The sequence below is a fragment of the Balaenoptera ricei genome, chromosome 2 (genome assembly GCF_028023285.1).
Source record: "Balaenoptera ricei isolate mBalRic1 chromosome 2, mBalRic1.hap2, whole genome shotgun sequence".
NCBI lineage: Eukaryota > Metazoa > Chordata > Mammalia > Artiodactyla > Balaenopteridae > Balaenoptera > Balaenoptera ricei.
Window position 1 is genome coordinate 97,086,398 of NC_082640.1, and position 26,058 is coordinate 97,112,455.

Here is a 26,058-nt window from a genome sequence, read left to right on the forward strand (position 1 = left end):
CTTCTTAAGGTTTGATAATCTCTTTAACAATTACCAACAAGGATAATAAATAATGATAGCAAGTTATGTTTAAAACGTGTTTTCTGGTTTTCAAATTACTTTCCCACTCATTATATGTAACTTGGTCCTCCAGCACTTTTGTAAAACATGCAGGATAGGTTTCTTTATCCTTGTTTTGCAGATATGGAACTTAAGTTCCCATTAGGTAACTTTCTAGGTCATGTTGCTTGTTGCTTGTTCTCTAGGCAACATTAGAATTCAAATCTCAGAGTTTAGGCTCCTAAACTGAAAAACTTTTCATGACGTCTTAAAAATCCTCATTCATCTCAGATCCCTGGGTTTCCAGGTATATTTGTAGAGCTCATAGGGCACTAGAATTAAAAGGGATGTTAAAAATCCTCTGGTTAGCTTCCTCAATGAAGTCTACAGAGATAAGATGACTTGGCCAAGGTTGATAGCTCTATTGGTGGCAGAGTGGAGACTGGACTTCTTGTTTCTTGTTTCCACCAGGTCATGATGAAAACTCCCTTTTTAATGCTATTTATAAAAGGAGAAGAGGAGGGGGTATCAGTGTGATCCCAAGCTAGGGGATTTTATTGCAAGAGATCCTAGAAGGAGAAGAAATAGAAGGGTCCAACTGTGACATTTGGGGAACTTTATGGCCTATGGTTGCTTGTAGGGTTTCTGTGAACATTGTGGACCTATGGCTATTATTAGGAAAATCATATTCTATGTATTCTTTGGACTGAGGGGTCCTTATCTTTGACACCTAATTCTCTAGAACAAGGGGGCCAGAGTCAGGAATATGGAGAGAGTGTCTGGGTGTTGCATAGGGGCAGATGCAGGAAGAATAAAGACATTATATGTGGCTGGAGTTATCCTTATGCTCTATTCATTAGAAACCTCAATGTGAGGACAGAGGAAAGTGAGGAACCCCAACAATGGTTTATCACTTACACAGCATGGTGGATAAATTAACCATACACGTTTATTGAATTCAGTGAATGAAATGATCTTCCTCCAGCACGCTGAAGGAAATTACAGTTGTGTCCACCATGCGCCCCAGTGGTATAACCCTAAAAACTATAAAGCTGGAACACTCAGGCAAGTGCATATTCAAATGTCCCTTTATCAAACTCTTCAACTTCACCTTCCCATGTAGAGGAAGGCATGCTACTATATGGGTCTAACAGGATTTTGAAGCATCTGATGATAAGAAGTCCCAAGAAGATACACAAAATCCCAACAAAAGCGAAGCCAGTTTTTTGCTCCAGAGTCAACGAGAAAGCTGACACTTCATTGACACTCATCTTAGCTGAAGAGTTGCCACAGTAGGTACTACTCATTATTCACTGTCACATCATTTTGGCTCTTCAGAATTCCTGCTGGAGTCACCTCTTGGCCTAGATACAAAATTGGACTCAGTTTAGTTTTATCCATACATGGTATTAGGTAGGTAATTGTTTTGTAAAATCTGGCAGTTTTCAAACTCTCTTGACTTAACTCACAAAAGATATATGAAAACATTATCAGATATGGATCAGGATCAAATTAGTATTGGAGATGCTACTTCTATTATAGTAATTAAAGAATTGCCTTTGTGGACACACAAAACTATACCTATGCACACTAAATATAAAATCAAGTATGAAGGGGAATAGTCAAATAATTAACCCTAAAAGCATTTGATTCATTGCGAGATGGTTAAGTCATTGCTTCTTTGACCCAAGTTGTCATCTAATTTTCATTTCATTTTTGCATGTATCAATAAAACTATCAATAATTATAGGGTGTAAGCTGGTCAAGCTCTCTAAAGTCCGTGTTTTAAGGTCTATCTCCAATGCCATTTTGTCTGATAGGTTCTGATCCTTTTAAATAGGTGTAATATCTTCTTTCTTTTTCACTCCCCTCCTTAGCTTTTAGACTTATGTTCTTGTATTTTCTTTTCCACTACCACTTCATACACTAAATGCTAATTTCTTAAAAAGAGAAATTGTGTTTTTAAAATTATGTTAAAAAGAGCAGTACCCAACATAGTAGCTTGCAAGTAACAAGCTGCGGTAGTTGTGGACCATTAACCATCTCACCACCATCTCCATTGGCTCTCACACCCTAAATAGACATAAAATCCAAGTTAAACAGCATGTTTTCTATGAAATTCAGCTGCAAGTCAAGCTCCCCAGACCCCTTGCCAACCAGATTCCCACTATCTCTAAGCTCCTACTATATTGAGAGTCTAAAACTACAGCAAAAGTGTTCCAAAAGTGTGTGTTGAATTGAAGCAAAATAGATTTTTCCACTTGCTGTCTTAAAGTTAATTAAATTAACTAATGAAAAATCAAGATTAGTTAATTAAATGGTTACTAACCCACAGCTGCCCTTCTTGAGAGGACTGTCACCAAAAAGCTTGTCATCCAGTAACTGAGAATAATAGACTGCTGGTGTTTTTGTCTTTGTTGTTGCTTCTTTTGATAATTTTAAGAACTGTGTTTATTAAAATGACTGACCCTTCGGGTTCTTTGGGGTTCAATTTTCAGAAAACAACTGAGACAGAACAAGGAATGGGAGGTAGGGAGTGGAGAAAGGGAGTGATTAGTAAGAACAAGCCTTGTAGCTTTCAAAATTGTTCACCAACTTATACTCGAGTTAATATCAAACAATATTTATTTCATACTGGTTTGGATTACAAAAGAGCTCTGTCTTCAAACCTTAAGTGTTAGAAATATTCAGTACATTGTGGGATATGCTGGTTATTTGACTTTTTTGTTTAATAGAAGGAAAAAATGTTGTTTCAACCCCATTTGTTGAATTTCTTTACACCAAATCATTTTTCTACCCTAATAAGTATGGTATACTGAATATATTTTAATTTTTAAAAATGTCAGATCACTTAAGTGTTTCAGAGTGATTTTTCTGAAGATTGAGCTCTTGTTGTACAATTTACCCTGTAGAAAGTAAGGGAGACTGGACTGAATATCTAATGACCTTGGGACTTAACTAGAACTTTTTTTTCTGACCAAATCTTTAGTTTTATTGCTTTGTCATTTAAAGGTCTTTTGTTGAGATTCATACACCCTCTGGTTCATTTTTTTAATGGGTGGACAAACTGAGAAGAAGGATATTTCTACATGGAGATGCTGGATCAACCATTTGACTGATTCAGCCAAGTAACTTGTTGAATTTTTTTTTTCACAAGAGCCATGACCTTGCTAGGCTATATACCATTTGACTATTTCCTGGGACATGTAGGTAAGAAGAGGCAATAAGCCTGGTTTACTGGTGGACACAGTAAACAAACTCCCTTCAGTGAAGGACTTGTTGCCCAGCACGTGGGAGGGCTACCAGCCGATAATCTTCAGCTGCTAGCTCCTTCCATGGATTGTCTCAATAGCAGAGAGCTGCCTCTCTGTAACCCAAGGTTAACCCAAGGTTACTTCGCTTCCAACAGCAAACAGTTTTCAATGACTGATTAATGTGAAAATAAAAAGGCCTGGCCATCTTGAACTCTGAAGAACCATTCTAGGGAGGGAGACACAAGAGGGAGAAGATATGGGAATATATGTATATGTATAGCTGATTCACTTTGTAATAAAGCAGAAACTAACACAGCATTGTAAAGAAATTATACTCCAATAAAGATGTTAAAAATAAATAAATAAATATGTAAAAAAAAAAAAAAAAAGAACCATTCTAGCTCTAGAGTTCATCATGGGGAAAACCAAGGCTGTTCTTTCATCACAGTTCAAATTCTGCCCACTCCTGCTTAACTCCCCACTCTTCCACAGGTGTTGAGCCCAAGGGCACTACTCAGTAAACATCCTGCACACTACTCTCTGTCTCAGAGTCTGGTTTCTGAGGAACCTAACCTGCAACAATTGGTATCACGATAATTAAAACATCTGGGCAGTTTTAATGATCTGTGCATTTTTCAGCTAGTTCATTTTGCCACCATGCAGAAATAGCCTAAACTGAGTATAGTTATGATATTAGCTAAATTTATTTACATGTTTTTTAAAATCATGAAGTAGACATGTACACAGGGTCATAACTGATCATTAGAAGACTTAAGTCAGTTGGCTCTTAGCTTGTGATTAATCCACTAGACTCTGTTATTCTTATAAAAACCCACCAACTGACCAAACAAACCAAAAGAGACATTTTCTAGCTGTAGCAACAAAACACGCAACTCATTTTTCACTATTAAATTAAAACAAGGTATTTTCCTACTTAGAGATACAAAATCCCTTAAATTTTATATTACTATTTGTCTAACGTGTGGCAGACATACGTTATATGTCTGTCATACGTTAAAACACAGCATAATGTTTTGTTCCTAGAGTCTTAGGCAATCTGTGAATTGAATTACTTATTTTAATGGAAAAATAACTACTCCTCAAGCAGTTACCACAGTTTCTGGCATGTTGTAGGTATTTAATAAATATTTGAATTGAATTAAACTAAATTTATTGAAAAATATAATTTTTGATGAATAAAGTTCTGGTTTTAAAAAATCTAATTTTTAAAATTCAGAAAACATATTTAAAATGGAATGAACAAGAAAACTTTGATTTAAAAAATATCAGCTTTGAAGATACACATTAAAATTCAGCAGCTCATTCAGAGTTCAGTATTTCTGGTTTTTTAAAATAATTGATTAATATAGCATTCCCAGAAAGACTCACATGATTTGTAGTATTCAAAGGTAGGGAAAGTAGATCTTTCCTATCAGCCTTGTTAGTTCCCTTTTATTATCTATGGAAAGGTATGTAGCCATCATATTATTTTGGCGTTTACTACCAGGAAGTAGATAGTTAAATTTTGTATTCAATCAGAATGCCTTTGTTAGCTTAAGACTTCTGGTATAATTATCCCTTCTTCCCCTGACTTTGCCTTCTTTATTACTTGGCTGCTCTGGTTACCCTTAGCTAAGAAGGGTAAGATACTTCAAAGATACTTAGCTAAGATACTTCAAGAGCTTTTGCAATTGGGTAGGAGTACAAACAATGAATGGATATATGGAGCCACTGTTAGTAAATGAATAAAGTCACCATTTTTTATACTGTCTTGGAAGAACAGAAAATGGTTGTCTCGTGGCTAGTTTATAAGCCCTCTTTGGCTATCTATTGTTGGTACCAATATAAATGAAATGCAGGACAAAAACTGGGAGCTGAATGAGGTTAAGGTATTATATAATAATGATTATAGCAATTACATTTTAGTTATTCATTCATCCAGTATATATATTGAATATCTGCTCCATGTCAAGCACTGTTTTTGGTCCTGGATTATAATGATGAACTACAGAACAATGTGCGCCTGCCATAATGAATGGAGGAGGAGACAGACTCAATTATTTTTAAAATTGTCTATCTATCTATCTATCTATCTATCTATCTATCTATCTATCTATTATATATCAGGTAGTCATAAATGCTACGAAAGACAGCAAGCAAGTTAAGAGGAAAGAGAATGATAATGAATAAAGGGCACTTCTTTAATTAAAGAAATCAGCAAAGGCTTCCCTAGGGAGATGACATTTGACCTGAAGTCTGAATGATGTCAAGAAGGGAGCCATGAAAATATCTGGAGGAAGAGCATTGAAGTTTGAGGAAACAGTCATTGCAAAGGCTTTGAGATGAGAGGATTTCATACACAATATGTTCAGGTAAAGAAATTGACCAATAACACGTTAAACCCCCTACTTGTACAAGATGGTTTAATGGTATCAGTTGACAAAGAAAAGGCAGAAGTACTTAATCTACTTCTGTCTTTTTAACCCATGTAGAATGCTCTTTAGAAATGACCCCAAAATCAAACAATAAAAGGAGACAAGAAAGTAGTAGAATAACGTTTAGCTGCATTAGATGAGTTAAAACTCCCAGGATAAGATGATTTATAACTTGATGAGCAAAAACCTTTGAGAAATACCTGACCATGTGAGTGCTGCCAGAAGTATGGACTTGGACAGACAAAGTCTCAATTTTCAGAAAGAGCAATGGGAAATTGTGAAAATTATATATTGGTAACTTGGAATTAATCTTTGTTACAAATCCGTAATTAATTATATTAATTAATTAAGATTAATTTAAATGCTAATTTGTTAGCACTTAAGAAGTCACTAAAAGTTAAGATGAGGTTAATAAGAAGTAATGCCAAATTCACTTCTTTTTTGGAAAGTTTACTACTAACATGGAATATCAGGGAAATAACATCGACATGGTTTAGTTGATGCAAATAGCACAGCAATGCATTTAACAGTCTCCCATGATATCTTTTTTGGGGAAGATGGTGAGATATGCCTGGATAATATTATTTTTATGTAGAGTCATAGTTCACTGAAGTATCCTAATAAAAATTGGGCTCTGTAATCATAGAGACAGCTCTCTAATGTAGTATCACAAAGGTCTAACTCTATCTACATCCTCTTCAGTGTTTTTGAACAGTAACTAGATTGAAGACATTGAAGTGATGATTATTAAATTTGACACAAGGCGGGTCTGAAAACTATAAGTTAGCTCACAGAATCAAGATTCAAGACAATTCTGATGACTGGAATTCTGGATTGAAACCTGAACATAAAATTTAATTTAAAAAAATTTTAATAGAAACATTTCTCAAGTCCCATATTTAAGTGGGAGGGAGGGCGATACACCAAACTTAGATGGGGGACACTTGACCTGGAACTTCATGTGAACAGATGTTTTATTAATATCTTAAAAGGAAGAACTTAGACTTTTCTATTCATCTTAAAATTCTACCTTACACCAAAGGTGAAAACAAAATACAAGCCAAGGAGAACACCTGAAAGGGTAGTACTCAAATGCTGAAAAAAAAAAGTCTGGCTATTGCTGCAGGCATTGTGTCCACACAAGCAAATAAGTAAAAAGCTAAGCAATTGCCTAACAACATGTTCAGAAAATAGATACTCTTGGGAATTTAAGCCATATATGTAGTGGTTAAAATACCAGTATTTTCAGGCCTAAATTTTTCAAATATTTGCCCAAACTTTCCATTTTGCTTGCTCTATTAAATGAACGACTTGTCTCATTTCAACACCGAGTCTAATGTTTTTGAGAATATACTGCTTAAGTGTGCTGAGCTTTGCACCTTTCAATTAATATAGAGCATAATATGATATAAGAGTAATAACAAAATATTAAGAATCAATAGAGGTCTTCAGATACAACACTGATTTCTTCATAATTAATAAGGTATCCAAAATTACTCGACAGCTGTGGATAAAAGATACATTTCTTTCACTTTCTCTAATCTCTGGAACAGAAGCAAAAAAAAAAAAAAAAATTAGCAGGTTCTGCAAAACAGACATTTTTTTTTTTCTTAATACTTTTTTTTTTTTTAATTTATTTATTTTTGGCTGTGTTGGGTCTTCGTTTCTGTTCGAGGGCTTTCTCTAGTTGCAGCAAGCGGGGGCCACTCTTCATCGCGGTGCGCGGGCCTCTTCACCATTGTGGCCTCTCTTGTTGGGAGCACAGGCTCCAGACGCGCAGGCTCAGTAGTTGTGGCTCATGGGCCTAGTTGCTCCGCGGCACGTGGGATCCTCCCTTACCAGGGCTCGAACCCGTGTCCCCTGCACTGGCAGGCAGACCCTCAACCACTGCGCCACCAGGGAGGTCCCAAAACAGACATTTTAATGACTACCTCAAAGGGAAAATATCATCTTAATATCCTGTTTATAGGGAAATAGAAAATGAAAGAAATATGGGAGAATTTAGACCATGAAGTTACAAAACTAAATAAATAAACCCTTATGAGAAAAAAAATTTGAGAATAAAGAAATGAATTTTCAAAATAAGAGTAGAGTGAAAAATTATGTGGTAAAAGTTATCTTTAATATGCTCTGCCACAAAAAATGGGTAAAATTATCAACATTGTACAGTTTAAATATCAGTGTCTATGTGTGTTTTATGATTGAAGTATTTAAGTATATATCTGTAGTACTACTGCAAATGATAAAATATTACCTCAAGCCGTGTTAACTGGAATCAATGTTTAGGTATTCTAGAAATGAGAAAATGAGTTGAAAGCACATTATTTCCTTCATGGCAATTGTCAGGAACTGGGATTTCTAAGTTCTGATGAGTCATAGGATTGGGCCAAGGGTATACCTGTAGATACCAATAGGCCCAAATCTCACTGAGCTGCTTTGTAGTTAGTAACCAATAAATAAGCAAAAACAGTCTTTCTATGACCAGTCATACAAATCATACTATTGTAAGTAGTCAAGCAAAGATAACAGTATTTTTACACCTGATTTATAGACTTTCATATACATGAATGTTATGTGCGATTTTTTTTTCTGTGAAATAAGTTTATTGATTGGATATATAAAAATTTACTTTTCAGAAACATATAGTCATTTAATCATGCAACAATGTGTAACTGCAGAAACCAATATTGAAAAGTATGTGCCTATTAAAAAAAATTCCTGTATTTTATTTTAATAACAGGTTTTTTTTCTCCTGTTTATTCATCTATTAATAATATTCCAAACAATATATCTGAAATAACTATTATAGTGGAATATGGTGTTCTAGATGAAAACTATTATGATACTGGTCATTAGATATAATAATCTCTAATGCTAATGATATGAACATTCATAATTTAATGAAATGAGACATATAGGAAAACCCAAGCTTAAAAAATAATGAATTCTCCCATATACACACCCCTTCAAATATCAAGATTATTAAATCCCATTAAAAGAGGAAAAAGAAGCATTATTGAGGCCACATCTGCACAGAGCTAGTTAGTAATTTGGAATGGAATATGTTGGAATCAAAGGAAAACCTTAAATAACAAACCCAGATGTCATCATCATGATGAAGTGCATAAATTTCAGGCCTCCCCAGGAATCCAAAACCTTGAGATATGCCAAAATCAACCTCCCCCCAACCTTTCAGATTTCAACCTTTAGAGAATTTCCCTCTTAAGAGAATCTTTGAATGGCTCCTCAAGGACTCTGACATTCCTTTTTTTTTTTCCCAGAAGCACTGGAAACCTGGTCTGAAAATTCTCAAAATGTCTCACTAGAGAAACCTGGACTGTCATTATCATTCTGCCTTGTTTGTCTCCAGTTCTCTTTGGACATATTAAACTTAAGAAGCATAGAAACCACCTACCAAACATTATGGAAGAAACATCAGCAAGCACACAGCACATCCGCTTTTTTTTTTTTTTTTTTCTTTCCTTTTGTCAGCAGCATCAGCAGAAACATCAGGGCTCTTTCTTCTTTAGAATTTGAACTCAGCAGACCTACAGACTCCTTCCCCCTCTCCTCCCTCCCCACCTCCTTTCCTGCTCCCCAGCTTCAGAAATACAAGAAAAGGAGACATGCTTTTCATCTGGACCTGCACTAGAATCCTGTCAGTTAATGCGAAGGGTAGGGGGAGAAAGTTACTCCGCAGGGAGAGGCGTCTCACCGTCCATGCTTGTTGCCATGGAGATGAAATCCAGCGAGTAGATTTAAGTGTTGGCAGGTTTGTCTGTGTTCGCTGATCGGTTCGGTAACAGTGTAAAAGACGTGTCCTGGGGAACCTGCGTGGAGTCACAGTACCGCGGTTAGCGCTTTACCGGCCTACGTGTGTAAATGTCTGTATCTGTCGGTGAGGGACAGAAGACGTGGGCGCCCGCGAAGTACGTGTGCGCGCGCGAGTATATTTGCAGGAAAATGTGCACGGATCTCTTCCATGTGGCAGTGTGTAAATATTTGCGCGCGCGTGTGCGTATGTGAGGGCGTCTGACCGTGTGTGTCTGTGAGAGAGAGAAGCGGTGGGAAGTGAGAGGGGGTAGGGAACCGGCCACGGCAGCAACAGGCTCCATAGTCTTCAGCTCTGCAAAAAAATTAAAAAAGGCTCATTTTCACTCATATCACACTTGCAGGTTAGCAATCGGAGTTCATCACCTATTTGTCTTTCTAAGGCAGTGGAGGTGTTAATTAATGTATTGTTAAAATACTTGTTTTCCTCTTCTGTCTGCATCAATAGCTGTGCCGCGGGCATTTTGTTGTGCTCGGTGACTGCAGTCTCAGTCGAGGAGTAGGCAATAAATTCCTACGTCTTTCTTCTCATCCTATAAAGGAAAGACGTGGATGACGGGTGTATTGGCTTAACTGGGGACCGCATGCGTCATTTGGAGTTATTTTTCCCTACCCTTCGCCTTGCCTATGCAAACCCAACAGCATCCCCTCCTCTTCTTAGGAGTAGGTGCCTAGGCGCTGTCCGTAGTGCTGAAACGTTGCGTAGTATGACCTAGCTCCCACAGACGAGCTGCAAGACAGCAAGCGAGGAACCCTCCGATAAAGCCCACAGGAAGTTGTGAGACACGTTTTCTGAACGGTGTTGAATATTTAGAAACCAAACCTAAACCACATTGAAAGCAAAACAAAACAAAACAAAGACAGGCAAACAAACTCAGTTGTAAGGTTCCGGTTCTATTCATCTTTGGATACTATATCCAGAACCTACAAGTTGCAAACACTTGTAGATTCCTTTAAAACTTAATCATTACTTTATGAATTATTAACTATTCAGAGATTGGGAAAAGTGTAGATGCAGAATTAGGTCATTATTCATGTAAAAAAATGCTGAAAACAAGTAAAAGTGTGCTATAGTTCAATAATAAAGTGAAGACAAACTTTATGTTCATTTAGCGTATTTACTAAATTAGGAAATTTCATGGTCTTACAAAAAATGCGCAATGTATGACTGTGAGTTCATACAAGACTATACTCAAAAAAACTTACTCTTTTTCATTTAAAACTATTAAACACCCTATAATATAGGCCCACCAAGGAAGAGAGTAGAAGAAGTGTCTTCTTCTGGGAACATGTTCATTGCCATGGTTTTATTGACTCTTTTTTTTAAGCTTGCTAAGGGCCACATCCATTTTTGGTACTATATACTAGAGCAGTGCTTCTTGAAATTGAATGTGAACCCCCTGGGGATCTTGTTAAAATGCAGGTTCTCATTCAGTAAGTGTGAGATTGGGTCTCAGATTCTGAATTTCTAACAACATCCCAGGTGATTCCAGAGGTTGCTGGTCTCAGGACTAAACTTAAAATAACAAGGTTCTAGAGATACTGTGTTCTGGCCATGCAGTCACCCACAGAGTATGCAAAAGGAGGTCATTATCTTTCATCTATTATTCTCTGTATGTTTCTAGACTGTTGCAAGGATATGCTATTCAAATAAGTTCAGAGATTAACCATTTTATTTGCACAGTATTAACAAACTGTTTATGAATTTATCATTTGATTGATTTTGACATTGTCTAGACACATGCTACAGTTTGCTCCACTCTATATTTCCATACTATGATCTGCAATCACCCATTCTCTTTGCAAGCCAAGCTTAAGAAAGCAGAAACAAGTTACGTGATTCTACTACTGGTATATAGGCCCCACTCCAAGAATTTGTTATCATGATTGAAGACTTAAACTTGTCATTTTATGACTTTAAAATATGGTTCTGTAGTAAATGCTCATGATACTGATTTTAAAAATTTAGACATTATAGATCTAATTCTCACCCAGTTTAGAAAGTGGAAGAGGACCATTGTTTCACAGACCTTTTGAATGAAATCTGATCTGTCATATCATTGACATAATACATTTATACTTAGATTTTGAAGAAATCATCCTCTGGATGATTTTCTGATTTTTAAAAAAATCCATACCTACATCAGTTGTACAGTGCTTTCAGTTAATGCTTTTGAGTTGATGCCAAAGGAAAGTTTTGACTATAAATTAGGTTCCTTGGTGTTAGCTGGTGCATGACCTTGACCTTTTTCAAGCTATATGAACAGTGGTGATGTTCTGGAAAGTCTGCAAAGTGGTTCATTCAGGAAAGTGTAATGGATTAAACATCAATTATGTTCCACTTCCTTTGCTATATGCTGGGATACAAAAATGAATGAGATTTGGTCTCTGCCCTTGATGAGGTATTTTGCAAAACAACATGGCAGATTCTACAAAGTTCTATAGAAGCATAGAGATTAATAATGTATGTTTTATTCTCCATTGCCAAAGAAGTGATGAAGAATAGCAAAATAGAAAAACCCAGGTGTATTTAAAATACAGGTGTATTTCAGGTCATTGCCAATCTCTGCTGCCCAACTTTTAATTGCAAATTGTTGAAAGATATGATATATATGAACACTTTTCTAAAGCACACATGGTTAACCTGTACTTCTGGATTGTCTATGATTTATTTTCAGAGGAATCCAAATTATTAGAAAGGTAAATATATGGGTGGCATTGGTTAGACCTCCTCCCAAATTAATTGCCTTTACTATGCATTGACTTTACACTTACAGCTTATATGCAAGTATTTTATATAAAGCAATCCTTAGCTTACACAGCCTGCTCTATGTCTGCTATGCGATTGTTACTAAAGACTTGCCCAACACATCCTTTACTATTCCTAATATGACATCCCTCCAAAAACATTTCTCTCAATACCAGTTTCATGAATTGAACTCTCACACCCCTCCTCTTCACTTAAATCATCCCAAGGTAAGTGGTGTGTTCTCTTCTTATATACAGTATATATCCTGTAGCTGATCACATGTGCCTTTTCTTTTAGTTACCAGGGATGTCAGGGTCAAATTAACAGCTAAAAATTAGTAACTGTGTAAGATCTTCAGGCCTCTATATGTGTGTTCTTTCTTTATTGCCTTGAATACTGCAATTTTGTTTGCTCAGGTATTGGTATATTATTTTCTTTTAATTATCTGTTTTAATGTGTGTCCTCATATAAATGTCCTCATGGAATCATAAATGGAGTAAATAAATAAAAAAATAAGTAAATAAGTAAATTTTTTCTCTACTTTTTGGCAAAAAAATGTTGACTACTGGGTGAATATATATGGTTGTTTTATAAATTTGTTTTTAACAAGATATTAAGTATAGAAGAAATGATTAGTTAGCTATGAAGATAAAAATCTAATTTATTATGACTAAAAAATAAATGTTGTTAGTAGAAGAAAATTTCACTTTATATAACTACAGATCAACTTTATTTCAAAACACATCGTTTCCCTGTTTCTCCTTCTATACACTAAATAGTGTCCCTTGTATGACTAGGACTTTTTCTTATGTCAGCGGGCAGAAGTATTAATTATCTACCTTGTTAGAAGATGTGGTAACTATAGAAATTTAAAGAACATGACATCCCCATTCTAATGAATATACTATAGTATGAGGGTGTCACAAAGGAACCGAAAGCAAGAATTTCCTCCAACAAGTCAGCTCAGGATTCTTTTCAGAGGAAAATTTTGCTTGCTATGAATTCTACTCACCTTGATTCCAGCTGACTTCTTGCTCTCAAGTTTTCTATAGTGGGATCCTCTCTTGAACTTATTAGGCCAACATGTTACCTCCAGCTTTTCATGGAAATCTACATCTTGTCTGGCTTAAGTTTGTTTATTCTTTCTGAGCGAAAATGTTTCAGAGTAGCTCTGCTTTTCTATTTGAAAAATATTGTTATTTACTCAAATATTGGATATTACAACTTACAAATGCACAACTTAAAAAATATATTAAAGACAAATGTGAATTACTTTTGTTATAAACATTAAAAAATTAATCCAACGCTTATTTAGCTTTACGTGGTATTAGAGAATTAGCTATGTCCAAAAGTCACCTGTTTGCTTTCTAAAAATACATTCCTGTTTTGGAATTTTTAGGTACTTATGCCTTATTTTCTACATAAGTGGTTTTAATCTTTTTGGAGGATTAAGAATGATTTTGAAATTTCAATAGGAAATATATGCCCTCTCCCTAAAAATATACACACGCAGATAATTTCACTCACAATTCAGAGTGTTCATGGCCACTTGGAAGTCCATTTTTGTAATCCCAGAGTAATCCAAGGAATGCTTTAAAAATTTCTGCTATAAATGAATGGTCCATGGTCTCATTCTCAGTTTCACAACTAAGTGCTGACTGTCTTAAAGTCCTGTATTTTTAAAACCACCCTATTAGTTTTCTATTTTCTTTCCTCGGAGTTCTTCCTCTAGGTCATTTTACCATCTCTAGAGAGTAGTCAATGCTGAATATGCTGAAATAGGATTAGAGAGTACTGTAATAAGATGATTAAATTTGATTACAAAATGACAGTGGGATTTTTGTCAACAGTGAAGAAATTATCTAAGTAAGTGGACTCATAAGTGAATTGAGCATATGACACTTCAGTGTAGATAATGATCTAATGCAAGTCTATTTGATGAGTCCCATTGAAAATGAGATGTTATGTTTTGCTGGTAAACTTTTCTGCAAAGAAAACTGCACTAAATGTGTCAGTTCAGAGTGAACTATTTAAATGAAGTTTCATTTAATTGATTTTAATTTTACTGCCCATAAGCCTTTCATTTAGACTGTACTTCAAGTCCTTTCTATAGTTACTGTTTATAATGACTATGATAGGGTACCTTGGGCACAATCTCCATGAATGTGTGAGCCATAACCACAGTATAATATTTAATTGGTGTAAGTTATTTTGCTGGGTTAAAGAAACAGAGAAATAGAATCAGTTTATTCTGCTACAGTGTATGTTTCTGTAATATGAATCAGTTAATATGTAATTGACAAAAGAATGGGGATGTCAAAAGAATGTGAAAATCGGTTGGTTTATACACGATTTTCCCCAATACATTAGTGTCTTGACTACCAAATAAAAGCAGTTTAACTCTAAGTCCACTAACAAAGCTGAATGCAGCAAGTTGTGGAGGAAAGCAGTCCTATACACACTGCTCGTTCACTCTTCCTTCTTCCTCTTGGCTCAATTTGGCCATATGCTCTGTCTTGAAAATGCATATTGAGTAATTGTTCCTGATCTTTGTGCATTTGTCCTTGTTTTCATAATTCACCCTTTCCTTACACTTTTTCATCATTCTCTCTTAATTAAAAAAAATTTTGTGGAGTTCTAGATATATTGTAATGTATATTTTAACTTGTATTTTCAACTGTGCTAGTATTTTCATTAGGTTTATAAATGTTTTTGTAGTGTTTTTGTGAAGTTTCATGGGTTTTACATTGGTTTTTCCCCAACATGATTTTTTTCCCTAAATATTGCCAGTTGTTTTTTAAATTGAATGAACTTTATGTTTTAGATAGTTTTAGGATTATATAAAAATCAAGCAGAAAGTACAGAAAGTCCGGTAACTTTCCTTCACCATTGGTGGGAATGTAAATTGGTACAGCCACTATGGAGAACAGTATGGAGGTTCCTTAAAAAACTAAAAATAGAGCTACCATATGACCCAGCAATCCCACCCCTGGGCATAGATCCAGAGAAAACCATAATTCAAAAGAATGCATGTACCCCAATGTTCACTGCAGCACTATTTACAATAGCCAGGACATGGAAGCAACCTAAATGTCCATCAACAAAGGAATGGATAAAGAAGATGTGGTACATATATACAATGGAATATTACTCAGCCATAAAAAGGAATGAAATAATGCCATTTGCAGCAAGATGCATGGACCTGGAGATTGTCATACAGAGTGAAGTAAGTCAGAAAGAGAAAGACAAATATCATATAATATTGCTTATATGTAGGATCTAGAAAAATTGTTCAGATGAACTTATTTGCAAAGCAGAAATACAGTCACAGATTAGAAAACAAATTTATGGTTACCAAGGGGGGCGGGGGGGACGAATTGGGAGATTGGGATTGACATATATATATACTATATATAAAATAGATAACTAATGAGAACCTACTGTATAGCACAGAGAACTCTACTCAGTGCTCTGTGGTGACCTAAATGGGAAGGAAATCTAAAAAATAGTGGATATATGTATATATATAACTGATTACTTTGCTTTACAGCAGAAACGAACACAGCATTGTAAAGCAACTATACTCCAATAAAAAAGTAAATTTTAAAAAATCACCTGATATATCATAAGTAAAAAAAAAAAAAGTACAGAAAGTTCCCATGTATCTCTTTCCCCCTTACCCAACAGTTTCATCTATTATTAACATCTTGCATTAGTGGTGGTACATTTGTTACAATTGATGAACCACTATTGATATATTATTACTAACTAAGGTCCTAGGGTTAACTCTTTTTGTTTTACAGTTCTATATGTTTTGCCAAATGCATGTCATGTATCCAGCATTATAGTATAATTTCACTTCTCTAAGTATTCCTTGTGCTCCACTTACTCATTCCTCCCCTTCCCCCTAACCCACCATGTTAACCCCTGGAAGCCATTGTCTCTATTATTTGCCTTTTCCAGAATATATGTATGGAGTCATACAGACTCTTACCTTTTTCAGACTGGCTTTTTTTCATTTAACAATAAGCATTTAAGTTTCCTCCATGATGTTTCATGGCTTGATAGCTCATTTCTTTTTATCACTTAATAATATTCCATTGCATGGATATACCATAGTTTGTTTAGCCATTCACCTATTGAAGGACATCTTAGTTGCTTTGAATTTTGGGGAATTAAAAATAGAGATGTTATAAACATCACATGCAGGTTTTTGTATGAACATAAGTTTTCAACTCATTTTGGTAAATAAGTAAGAGTGTGCTTGCTGGATTGTATGGTAAGGGTATATGTGTCTTTGTAAGAAGCTACCATGCTGACTTTCAAAGTAGCTGTACCATTTTGTATTACCACCAGCAATAAATTAGAGTTCCTGTTGCTTCACATTCCTCATCAGCATTTGGTGTTGTCAGTGTTTCGGATTTTAGCCATTTTAGTAGGTATGCAGTGGTATCTAACTGCCATTTTCATTTTCGATTCTCTCATGGCAAAAGATGTTGAATATCTCATGCTGATTTTTCATCTGTATATCTTCTTTGATGAGGTGTCTGTTCAGATGGTTTCCCACTTTTTAATTGGGGGGCTTGTTTTCTTATCGTTGAGTTTTAAGAGTTCTTTGTATAGTTTGGAAATATGGCCTTTATCAGATACATGTTTTGCAAAGATTTTATCCCAGTCTGAGTTTGTCTATTCATTTTCTTAAGTTGCCAGATATTTTTAGGGAATGGTTTTGTAGGACATGAGTTTTTGTTTTTGTTTTCAGAAATGCATGCATTGTTAAAGAAGAAACACTTGTATACTTGATATCAGATTTCTGAAACTAAACCAGCTAAACTGAGCTCACACCTCTCATAAGCAAAGCTAAGATGAATGAGTATTTAGTGAGATTGGCAAGGCCTACAAAGGGACCTTAGCTCAATACTACATAAAAGTTGGTATAAAATAAGTTGAAGCTAGTGGCTATTGTATAAAACAGTACTTAAAACTATGAAGATTTTAAGGACAAAGTATAAACCTGATATTTTGAGGACTGATTAATTTCAATATTTTTTACATAGTATTCTATATACACAGTAATTCTTTTTTTTTTTTTTTTTTTTGAAGTTAAGCAACTTTATTGAAAATGCACTGGAGAGCAGGGAAAGATTTTTTTTTTAAAGGTCAAGTCTTCATTTATTTTTGGCTGCGTTGGGTCTTCGTTGCTGTGCGGGGGCTACTCTTCGTTTCAGTGTGCGGGCTTCTCATTGTGGTGGCTTCTCTTTCTGAGGCACACGGGCTGTAGGCGCTCGGGCTTCAGTAGCTGTGGCACGCGGGCTCTGGAGCGCACGGGCTTAGTTGCTCCGCGGCATGTGGGCTCTTCCCGGACCAGGGCTCGAACTCGTGTGCCCTGCATTGGCAAGCGGATTCTTAACCACTGCGCCAGCAGGGAAGCCCCCACAGTAACTCTTCTATGACTGCCCCAAGACTTTAGATGATGCTCAAAGCAATAAACAGTTGGGAAGAGTAAGATCTGATTTTTCAGAAATGTTTTTGGCACTAGTTTCCAGAAATACTAGGAGTCCAGATGCAGAAATCAAGGTTGAAGTAAATGGACACTTATGCAAGCCTATATTTCCTTGATGACTTTGGGACTGTCAGACAGAAATACCATGCATAATCTGAAGGATACTTTGGGAAATTCACAATTGAGATTTGTTAATGGACTCAAAAGAATAACATAAATTACAAATGTTTTTACATATTTAACCTTATTTAGAGATGCAGGGATTCCTACGTCTAACAGACACAATGAATGAATGGATGGATGAACAAATAAATATAGTTATTCTCTCCTTTGTTTTGGGATACCTCAGAATATATACCGAATGGCTTAGACACTGTACCAAATATTACTCACTGATACTCAGCATCATCCTCACGCTTTTTTTTTTTTTTTCCAAATTAAACCTTTCTTACAACACTTCTTAATTTTATTTATTTATTTTTGCTGTGTTGGGCCTTCATTTCTGTGCGAGGGCTTTCTCTAGTTGCGGCGAGCGGGGGCCTCTCCTCATCGCGGTGCGCGGGCCTCTCACTATCGTGGCCTCTCTTGTTGTGGAGCACAGGCTCCAGACGTGCAGTCTCAGTAGTTGTGGCTCACGGGCCCAGGTGCTCCGCGGCATATGGGATCTTCCCAGACCAGGGCTCGAACCCGTGTCCCCTGCATTGGCAGGCAGACTCTCAACCATTGCACCACCAGGGAAGCCCCATCCTCATGCTTCTAATCTCTCCCTTGTATGAGACATTTCTCAGACTCTGTTGCCAGCAGTATTCCAACCTAAATTCTACTAATGAGAGGCACTGGTATAAAATTTAAGGGCAGGGAGAGGAGAAACCACCAATCTCAGCAGAAGCAACCTTGTACGCATCAGCAAATGGCAGATGAGATGTTATGCCAGCAGCTTCTGGGCATAAGGAAGTTCTGACACTTATCTGCTGCCACATGAAACAAAGATAATTGGTGATGGTTCCCATGATTGCTGCCCTTCCTAATTTTTCAAACCCTAGCAATAGCTCCTAGACCTTTGCTCCATCAATCCTACTAATTATTGTGTAAACCTCTGTCTTTGTGCGTTAGCTCCTACATGAAATATCTACGGCTGGATCGAAAGCTTTAATTCTTTTCCTGACTGACTACCGAATAAAGCAAGAAATGAAAATCATGAAAATATACCTAGTCAACTTTGTTTATATACATCTATATGTGTATAGTTGTGCGTATATACGTATATATTTTTAGCATGTTTAAACAGTTTGTGAATTGAAATATAATGACATGAAATCACTTCAGCCTACCATTCTACAATACACCATGAAAAAAATATATAACATTTGTATACTACTGAAAAAATATTGTTTCCAACAAAGTAGGCTCATACGCAGCCATCAGGAATGGTGTAACCCTTGTTTTAAAGGGTTGCAAAAGGGTAGAATTTTTGGATTCTGTTCAGTTTCATGAAAATGAGGTAACAGAAATCAAATGCAATGCCTAAAGGCAATGGAGGTTCTTTCTCTCCCCAAACAAGAAGTTTGGATATAGGCAGTCTAGGGATTACACAATGGCTCTGTGAGGTCATTGGTGTTCCAGACTCCTATTTTTCTGATTTGTCATCCTTAGCTTGTGGCTCTTGTCCTCAAACCTGTTACCTCATGGTTTCAGAGGGATACTTCACCCTCTAGCCTCACAGGAAACAAGGAGGGCAAAGAACTTATTAGGAAAGATCCTTCTAGAATCCAAGTGTATTTATCCTTACAACTTCTTAGATAGAGTTGTGTCCTATGGCCACTCCCAGTACTTTAGCTGGGCATATTGCTACTAGACAAAATTGTGATTCTGTCAGTAAGAAAAAAAGGGAGAATGGATATCAGGCAGGAAACTTGTAGTGTTCTACAGCATACAGGAAAGGAACAAATAAAAACAAACGTGAATGATGTCCTCAGAGAAAATAAATTTAAAGCAGTATTTGTGTGACCACACTGTAGAGGAAACTATTTAAGCAAATTGGTTATTACAATAAAAAATTATGACCATCAGGATTAAGTTCAACTGTGCATAATAGAAAGACTCCAAATAGTAGCAAATTAATCAGGATAGAAATTTTCCTCCTATTGGAAACAAGTTTGAGGTAGGAATGTGAGCATTGTTACTGTGGCTTCATGGTGTCATCAGAGACCCTAATTCTATTTTCCTGTTCTGCCATCCTCAGTACTTAGCTTTCAGTCATAAGGTCACTTCATGGTCCATCACATTTGCTATTGCTGCAGACATCATTTCTCCATTCCAAGCCAGCAGCAGAAGGAAGCAAGAGAGGACAAAAAAGCCATTCTTCCAGTTAAGTCAGTTCCTTCTAAGGAACCTCCTACTCAGTCCTCACAACATTTCTGCTCATACCTTAATGGCCAGAACATAGTCACGTGACCATGCACAGTGGCAAGTGAGGCTAGGAAATGTGGACTTTTGGCAGTATTCACAGTCATTTAAATAAATTTCTATTACCAAATAAAAAGAGGAATTGGATTATGTTAGTTATTAAGTCTATCATCACCATTTATAGGATTATATTCAAATATGCAGGACAGTGTGTGGATTGAACTTTATTATTCAACACTCCAAGAAATGTATTTTCCCTTCTAAATGTTGTCATTGAAAATTGAGAATGATATTGCTAAAAGGGGCAATTATTTAAGTTAAAAACAATATTTGCTATAAAGTAACCATTTTCATTAATACTCTTTGAGTTAGGATACCAAATTTGGAATAGTTAAAAATATTACCATATGATATCCATGGCTTTGGGCAGATGAAGCCTAATTCATGGAATTACTCAAGAGGAGGGAGTAACTATGCCTATAGGAAAGGAGGTAGGGCAGAGCTGTTGGAAATTTGCTCTTCTGATCTTCCTTTTAATGGAGTTACTGGGATGAGATTGAGGAAAAGGCAGGGTGATTTAAGTTAAGAAATTAGAACGTGAAAAAAAATTGAGACTCAAGTAAGTAACCAGGAATTACAGCAGTCTTTAGTCTCCAAAGAAAAAAACTGTCCCAATATTGCTTACAAAAATCAATAGTAAATCTGTTGATGGGCAATGACCCTAGCATTGTAAAGTGGAACAATGAAACAATTATCTAAGGAATTCAAGCAAAACTCTTGGTATTATCTGAATTATTTGAATAATTGAGGTGAAAGTGGAATTTCTGCCTGGATTATTCAGATAATTGCTTAATTCTAAACTTCTCTTGGCTAGTAGAGAACTTTCTTCAGTATGTAATTTTAGAATGGTGAATGCTAAAAAATAGACTCCTAAGTTAAGCAGAGTAATAGAAGGAGGGAGAAGGAGAGAGAGAGAAAGGGAGAGAAAGGAAGAGAGAGACAATAAGTAGTTAATTGTCAGAATAAACCTGTTCTTTCCAGTGACAATAGCCAACATCCACTTTTTCACCATAGAATTCTATGGTGAAAAAGTAAACTATATATGGATTTCAGTATAACCTGTTATATTTTTTAAAGTTATAAATTCCTTTCTAAGTTTCAATTCTCTAAAGTTTGGAAACAGTGGCTCCAAATCCAGCCATTTCATTTTGTAAAGCCAAGTAAACTGACTTAAAAATCATAGTATACTTTTTCTTTGACTTCATATTATTGGTCTTTGCCTTCAGTTCTTTAAGGCAAATTAAAAGGATGCTAGTTGCTACTCTATTCTCTTCTTTGGTAGCAGAACCCTAGGCAGTGAGCCCAGCTGAAACATTATTTGCCCCCCTCCCTTACAGCTGGGTGTGTCATGTGACCAAGTTCTAACCCGTGAGTTGAAGTGTTGGGTGAGATTTCTGGATAGAATTCTTCTTTTCTGAACTGCTTCTGGCCTCCAATGCGACAAGATGCCTAGATCTCCTGTAGCCATCTTGGACCATAAGGTGACCTTAAGAATGTTAGCCACACACTAGGATGGTGAAAGGTTAAGATAGAAGAAACCTGAGTTCATGGTCATTGTGGAGCTACTGTATCTGCTCTGGAATGCCTCCCTCTGCACTGATTTTACTTAAAAGGGTAATAAGTTCTATCTTGTTTAAGACACTGTTACTTCTAGGCTCTGTTACTAGCAGGTGAACACAATTCCTAAATGATACACATATTAAAGTATTATTTGAAAATATTTTGGAATTTTAGGGTTAAGTTTCCAGATATGTGTAATGGTTCTCTCTCTCTCTTTTCCGCCTTCCTTCTGCTACTCTATTACAAACACCTGTAAACACACACATTTCAATTTGTAAGAGAGAAAACTATGTGAGGTTGTATCAGTAATACATTTTGTGCAATTGCAAAGGAAGGATTTTGCAGTAGGAATTGTGAGAAGATAAAAGCTAAAGCATTAACTCGAGGATTTTTCAGTATATGTGTATATGGACTAAAAAAAAGTAAATAAGGAAGGAAGGAAAATATAGAAATGGATTGTAGCGATAGGATGTTAGTAAATTTTTTATTTTTTTATTTTTTTCAGGTTTAAGGTAAGTACAATATTAATAGCAAGCGAGGGAGGCGAGATCAATCTACAGAGCACTCAGACAGAACAGTAGGTATTAATCATTTTCTCTTCAGAAGCTGCCCCAATTCTCTCCATCTTTTTTTTTTTTTTTTTTTAACTTTGGGTTTATTTATTTTATTTATTTATTTATTTATGGCTGTGTTGGGTCTTCGTTTCTGTGCCAGGGCTTTCTCTAGTTGTGGCAAGTGGGGGCCACTCTTCATCGCGGTGCGTGGGCCTCTCATTATCGCGGCCTCTCTTGTTGCGGAGCACAGGCTCCAGACACGCAGGCTCAGTAATTGTGGCTCACGGGCCTACTTGCTCCGCGGCATGTGGGATCTTCCCAGACCAGGGCTCGAACCCATGTCCCCTGCATTGACAGGCAGATTCTTAACCACTGCACCACCAGGGAAGCCCTCTCCATCTTTTGAGATTCAGCTCTTCTATGAAGTTCTCACGGCTCCCCCTATAGAAATTAACCTCTGCTCTTTATGCATTTATCAGGACTAGGGCTAAAGTACAGTGAGGGAGGTGTTTGTCTTAGGCACACCATTTAAGGGCTGCCAGAAAGCTCAGTAATCAAGATAAATATTTTAATGAAATATTTTAATTAGCACATTACAGCATGCAAGCCAGTTTCCTCTTTTTCTAAATAAATTTTTAATTATACTTCACATTTATCTCTATTACAGCACTCAAATAGTGCTTTTTATAAATGTTCTCTCCCAACAGAATAGGCTGTACTCATTTTTGTATTCCTCGTGTGCCTACTACTCTATTTTAAGCATAAAGACCTCCTAAAAATATTAAATTGAATCTACTGAAGGATTTTGCAAGAATGTACTATATTAGAGACTGCAGGGTTAAGTTTTTATCTTAAATTCAACAATAGCCAAAGAATAACAGAGTGATGAATGTTTTCAAAGTACCTACAGTTCAGTTCTATGAATATCACCTGACTTCTCTTTGACTAAAACCCTGCTCAGCCTGGAGAAAGGGAATTGTAATACTACTTTATATTCATATAGCACTCTGCCCTACATAAAGTGTTTGCTTTTAATCCTCATCTTAATCTTGCTAAGTAGGTATTATTATCCTTATTTATTATGGAAAGATTGAGAAGTTAAGTGATTTGCCCAAGGAGTTACAAGCAAAAAGTGTCAGAGCTGGGGTTCTAACCCAGGTTTTTTGTGTCAAAATCCAATGCCTTTTCTGTACTCCGAATGCTAAATCTTAGGGGATTGACTGAAGAGAAACAATTCATGCAGCATCTGTAATAGCCTGTGTTGTGTTTATGAAACAATGTCAGTAGCACCCTAAACAGCAGTATTTTACCAGTTGTACTCATCATGATTAAAATTGTCCTGATTCTTATGTGTGTGTGTTTGATGAAGTAGCTCAACTCTTCTGGCATAGTATTGGATGTTTTATGGCATTTTTTAGTCCAGGGAAAAAACCTACACATTGAAATGTCAAAGAATGGGGGAAAGTGAAGAAATTATGTATTACCTGAGTGTTAGTTTCTAATACAGCTTTACTGCTAATGTGTGCATGATATTCTGCAAAACATGTAAATCATACATGTTTGCCTCTTTATGAAAAGAAAGATTTGGTAAAGTCTTTGAACTTTTCAGCTGAAGAAGTTTATTTCAACATGAAATATTATTATAGTACTCCCAAGTTAGGAGTTAAGTTTAATGGGTTTCTTTTTCATACTTAGAGGAAAAACTCTATGACTATATTTTAAAATTCCATATGGTAATTAAATTTGTTTGAGAACCTATAACTGCTTCAAATATAATTTCCATCAGCATATAATAAACACAACCCAAAACCAAAATGTCCATTACTGGCCAACCTAGTAGAAGATTTCTTATGAAAAGTATAGTTTCTCCTCATTGATTGCTACCTGGAGAATTAAAAACTTTAGTCTTTTTGTAAGCTCATGGCGTCATTCTCAAGAACAACCAGAACTCAAAGAAATTCAAAGCCATTCATTCTGGTGAATTGCAACCTGTCATCAATAACTATTTATTGAATGTCCACAGGGTGCATAGGCATTGAAGTGGCTAGTGATTTATTTGCATTATTCAAAGGATTTCTAAGGGAAGTCTGAAGATTTGAAGACGTTTTTAAAGATGCAAAGCTGTGTGTGCTACTCTAATTTAAACTGCCCCTACACGGAATGGTTAGAATAGTCTGGGTTTCAGAACTCTAGGGATTTCGAACACCCAGAGCCGAATTTTTAAAGCGAAGACCCCATTGGGTGCCAAACGACAGATGGGGCTGGTGGTCAGAACACGGCCCCACCAGGGGCTTCTGTACAAATCAAGCCCTCCCCAGGCTGGAGCAGGGCCGACTGCGGCCGCGTCGGTCATGACCTGCCACCCCATCCCCTCCCCTCCCCCCTCTCTCCCCTCCCCCCCTCTCTCCCCTCCCCTCTCCCCTCCCTCCCCTCCCCTCTCCTCCCCTCCCCCCCGCACTCCCACCCCCTCCCCCCCGCACTCCCACCGCCTCCCCCCCATCAGCTCACACCATCTCCCAGTCTCCAAGCCCGACCGGTTCTCGCGAGATCCGGGCAACTGAGCGCTCGGGGCCTTTTCAAATCGGGATCCGTTACCGCTTTCCCAGCCGCCGCCATTGTGGCGCTCGGAGCCCCTTAACGCAGGCGGCGCAGGCGGAGGCCGTGGCGGTGGGATGGCCGACGCCGACAAGCCCGAGGTGCTTAGGGCAGCTGGCGACGACAGCCCGCATCGGCAGCCCGCGGAGCCGCCGGGCGAGCCTCGGCGAGAAGCTCACCCGCCCGAGCAGGAGAAGCAGCCGCCGCAGCACAGCAGCAGCTCCAATGGCGTTAAAATGTATTGTCTTTTCCTCTGGGGACCGGGACGAGGTGGGGGGGGGGTCGGGAAGTCGACCGGAGGGGGGCCCCACGCAGGGCTGAGCCTTGGGCCGTGGGCGGCGGGAGGTGCAGGTGCAGCCGGCCCTCTCCCGGACCCTCCCCGCCCGCCCCGAAGCGGGGGATCCCGGGTGTGGGCCTGGGGTCTGGCGCCCCTCCCCTGCTTCTGGCCCAGGACCGCGAGTCACCCCTTCTTCCCTGACTTAGGCTGGAAAACCTTTAAGCAGAGCTCTGCGGCCGCCACGGTTTGCAGAAAAATGGTCCCCCTTTTAAAGGCCAGTAGTTAGTGTTCATCACTAGGGAGTAACTAGGGATGACATCATCGGACATTTTCTCTTAACCAGCGAAGACGTTTGTAAAAGGAATATCCTCCCATCTCCCCGTCCTCATTCTGAGCTTTATAAGTTCACTGTTGTTGTTTTCTAAAGTATGTATTCATTTCTTAACTGATCTATAGCAAGAGGAAGTTTAGTAATATGCTGTGAGACTGAATCCATTGTTACCCTTGAATTGCTAAGAGGTACTTTAAAAAGGGAACTGTGCGTGGTGCCTTGCTCCGCCCACCCCAACTCCCTCCCCATGTTTGTCAGCCACGCAGGCTATTGAAAAAAAAAAACTCAGTGCGGGATGGTAGGATCTTAATTTTGGTAAAATGGTAAAATAAGATCTTTTTTAGTTGAAGAAAACCCACTACTTTTAAGATTGCAGCTGTCATCAGTACGGATAAAGAATGTAGTCGATTCGAATCCATAATAGTGCTGTGCTCCCCTTTGTTCTTGTTATATAGGGGGAATAT

At 37.3% G+C, this 26,058-nt stretch overlaps 2 protein-coding genes across 5 annotated transcripts in view; one reads left to right on the forward strand and one right to left on the reverse strand.

Moving 5' to 3' along the window:
• Positions 1–970: 970 nt before the first annotated feature.
• On the reverse strand, positions 971–25,454 carry CTXN2 (cortexin 2). Of its 3 annotated transcripts, XM_059913353.1 has the most exons (4): positions 24,900–25,454; positions 9,444–9,558; positions 2,029–2,112; positions 971–1,403 (listed from the first exon to the last, which is right to left on the reverse strand). In XM_059913353.1, the coding sequence occupies exon 4, from the start codon at positions 1,344–1,346 to the stop codon at positions 1,101–1,103; it is 246 nt and encodes an 81-aa protein (XP_059769336.1). In that variant the 5' UTR covers positions 1,347–1,403; positions 2,029–2,112; positions 9,444–9,558; positions 24,900–25,454; the 3' UTR covers positions 971–1,100. The 3 variants fall into 3 exon arrangements, with proteins under 3 accessions (XP_059769336.1, XP_059769337.1, XP_059769338.1); XM_059913354.1 differs by lacking the exon at positions 2,029–2,112; XM_059913355.1 differs by lacking the exons at positions 2,029–2,112; positions 9,444–9,558; positions 24,900–25,454 and adding an exon at positions 2,369–2,447.
• The window catches only part of MYEF2 (myelin expression factor 2), a 33,764-nt gene continuing 32,627 nt past the window's right edge, over positions 24,922–26,058 (forward strand). For both annotated transcript variants that reach the window (XM_059913356.1, XM_059913357.1), the window contains exon 1: positions 24,922–25,224. In XM_059913356.1, the coding sequence (XP_059769339.1) occupies positions 25,064–25,224 (161 nt within the window). In that variant the 5' untranslated portion in view covers positions 24,922–25,063. The remainder of the gene's footprint in view (positions 25,225–26,058) is intronic.

Coding starts and splice junctions, on each gene's coding strand:
- CTXN2 (XM_059913354.1), bottom strand. CDS start 1,346: ATGAGTAGTACCTACTGTGGCAACTCTTCAGCTAAGATGAGTGTCAAT.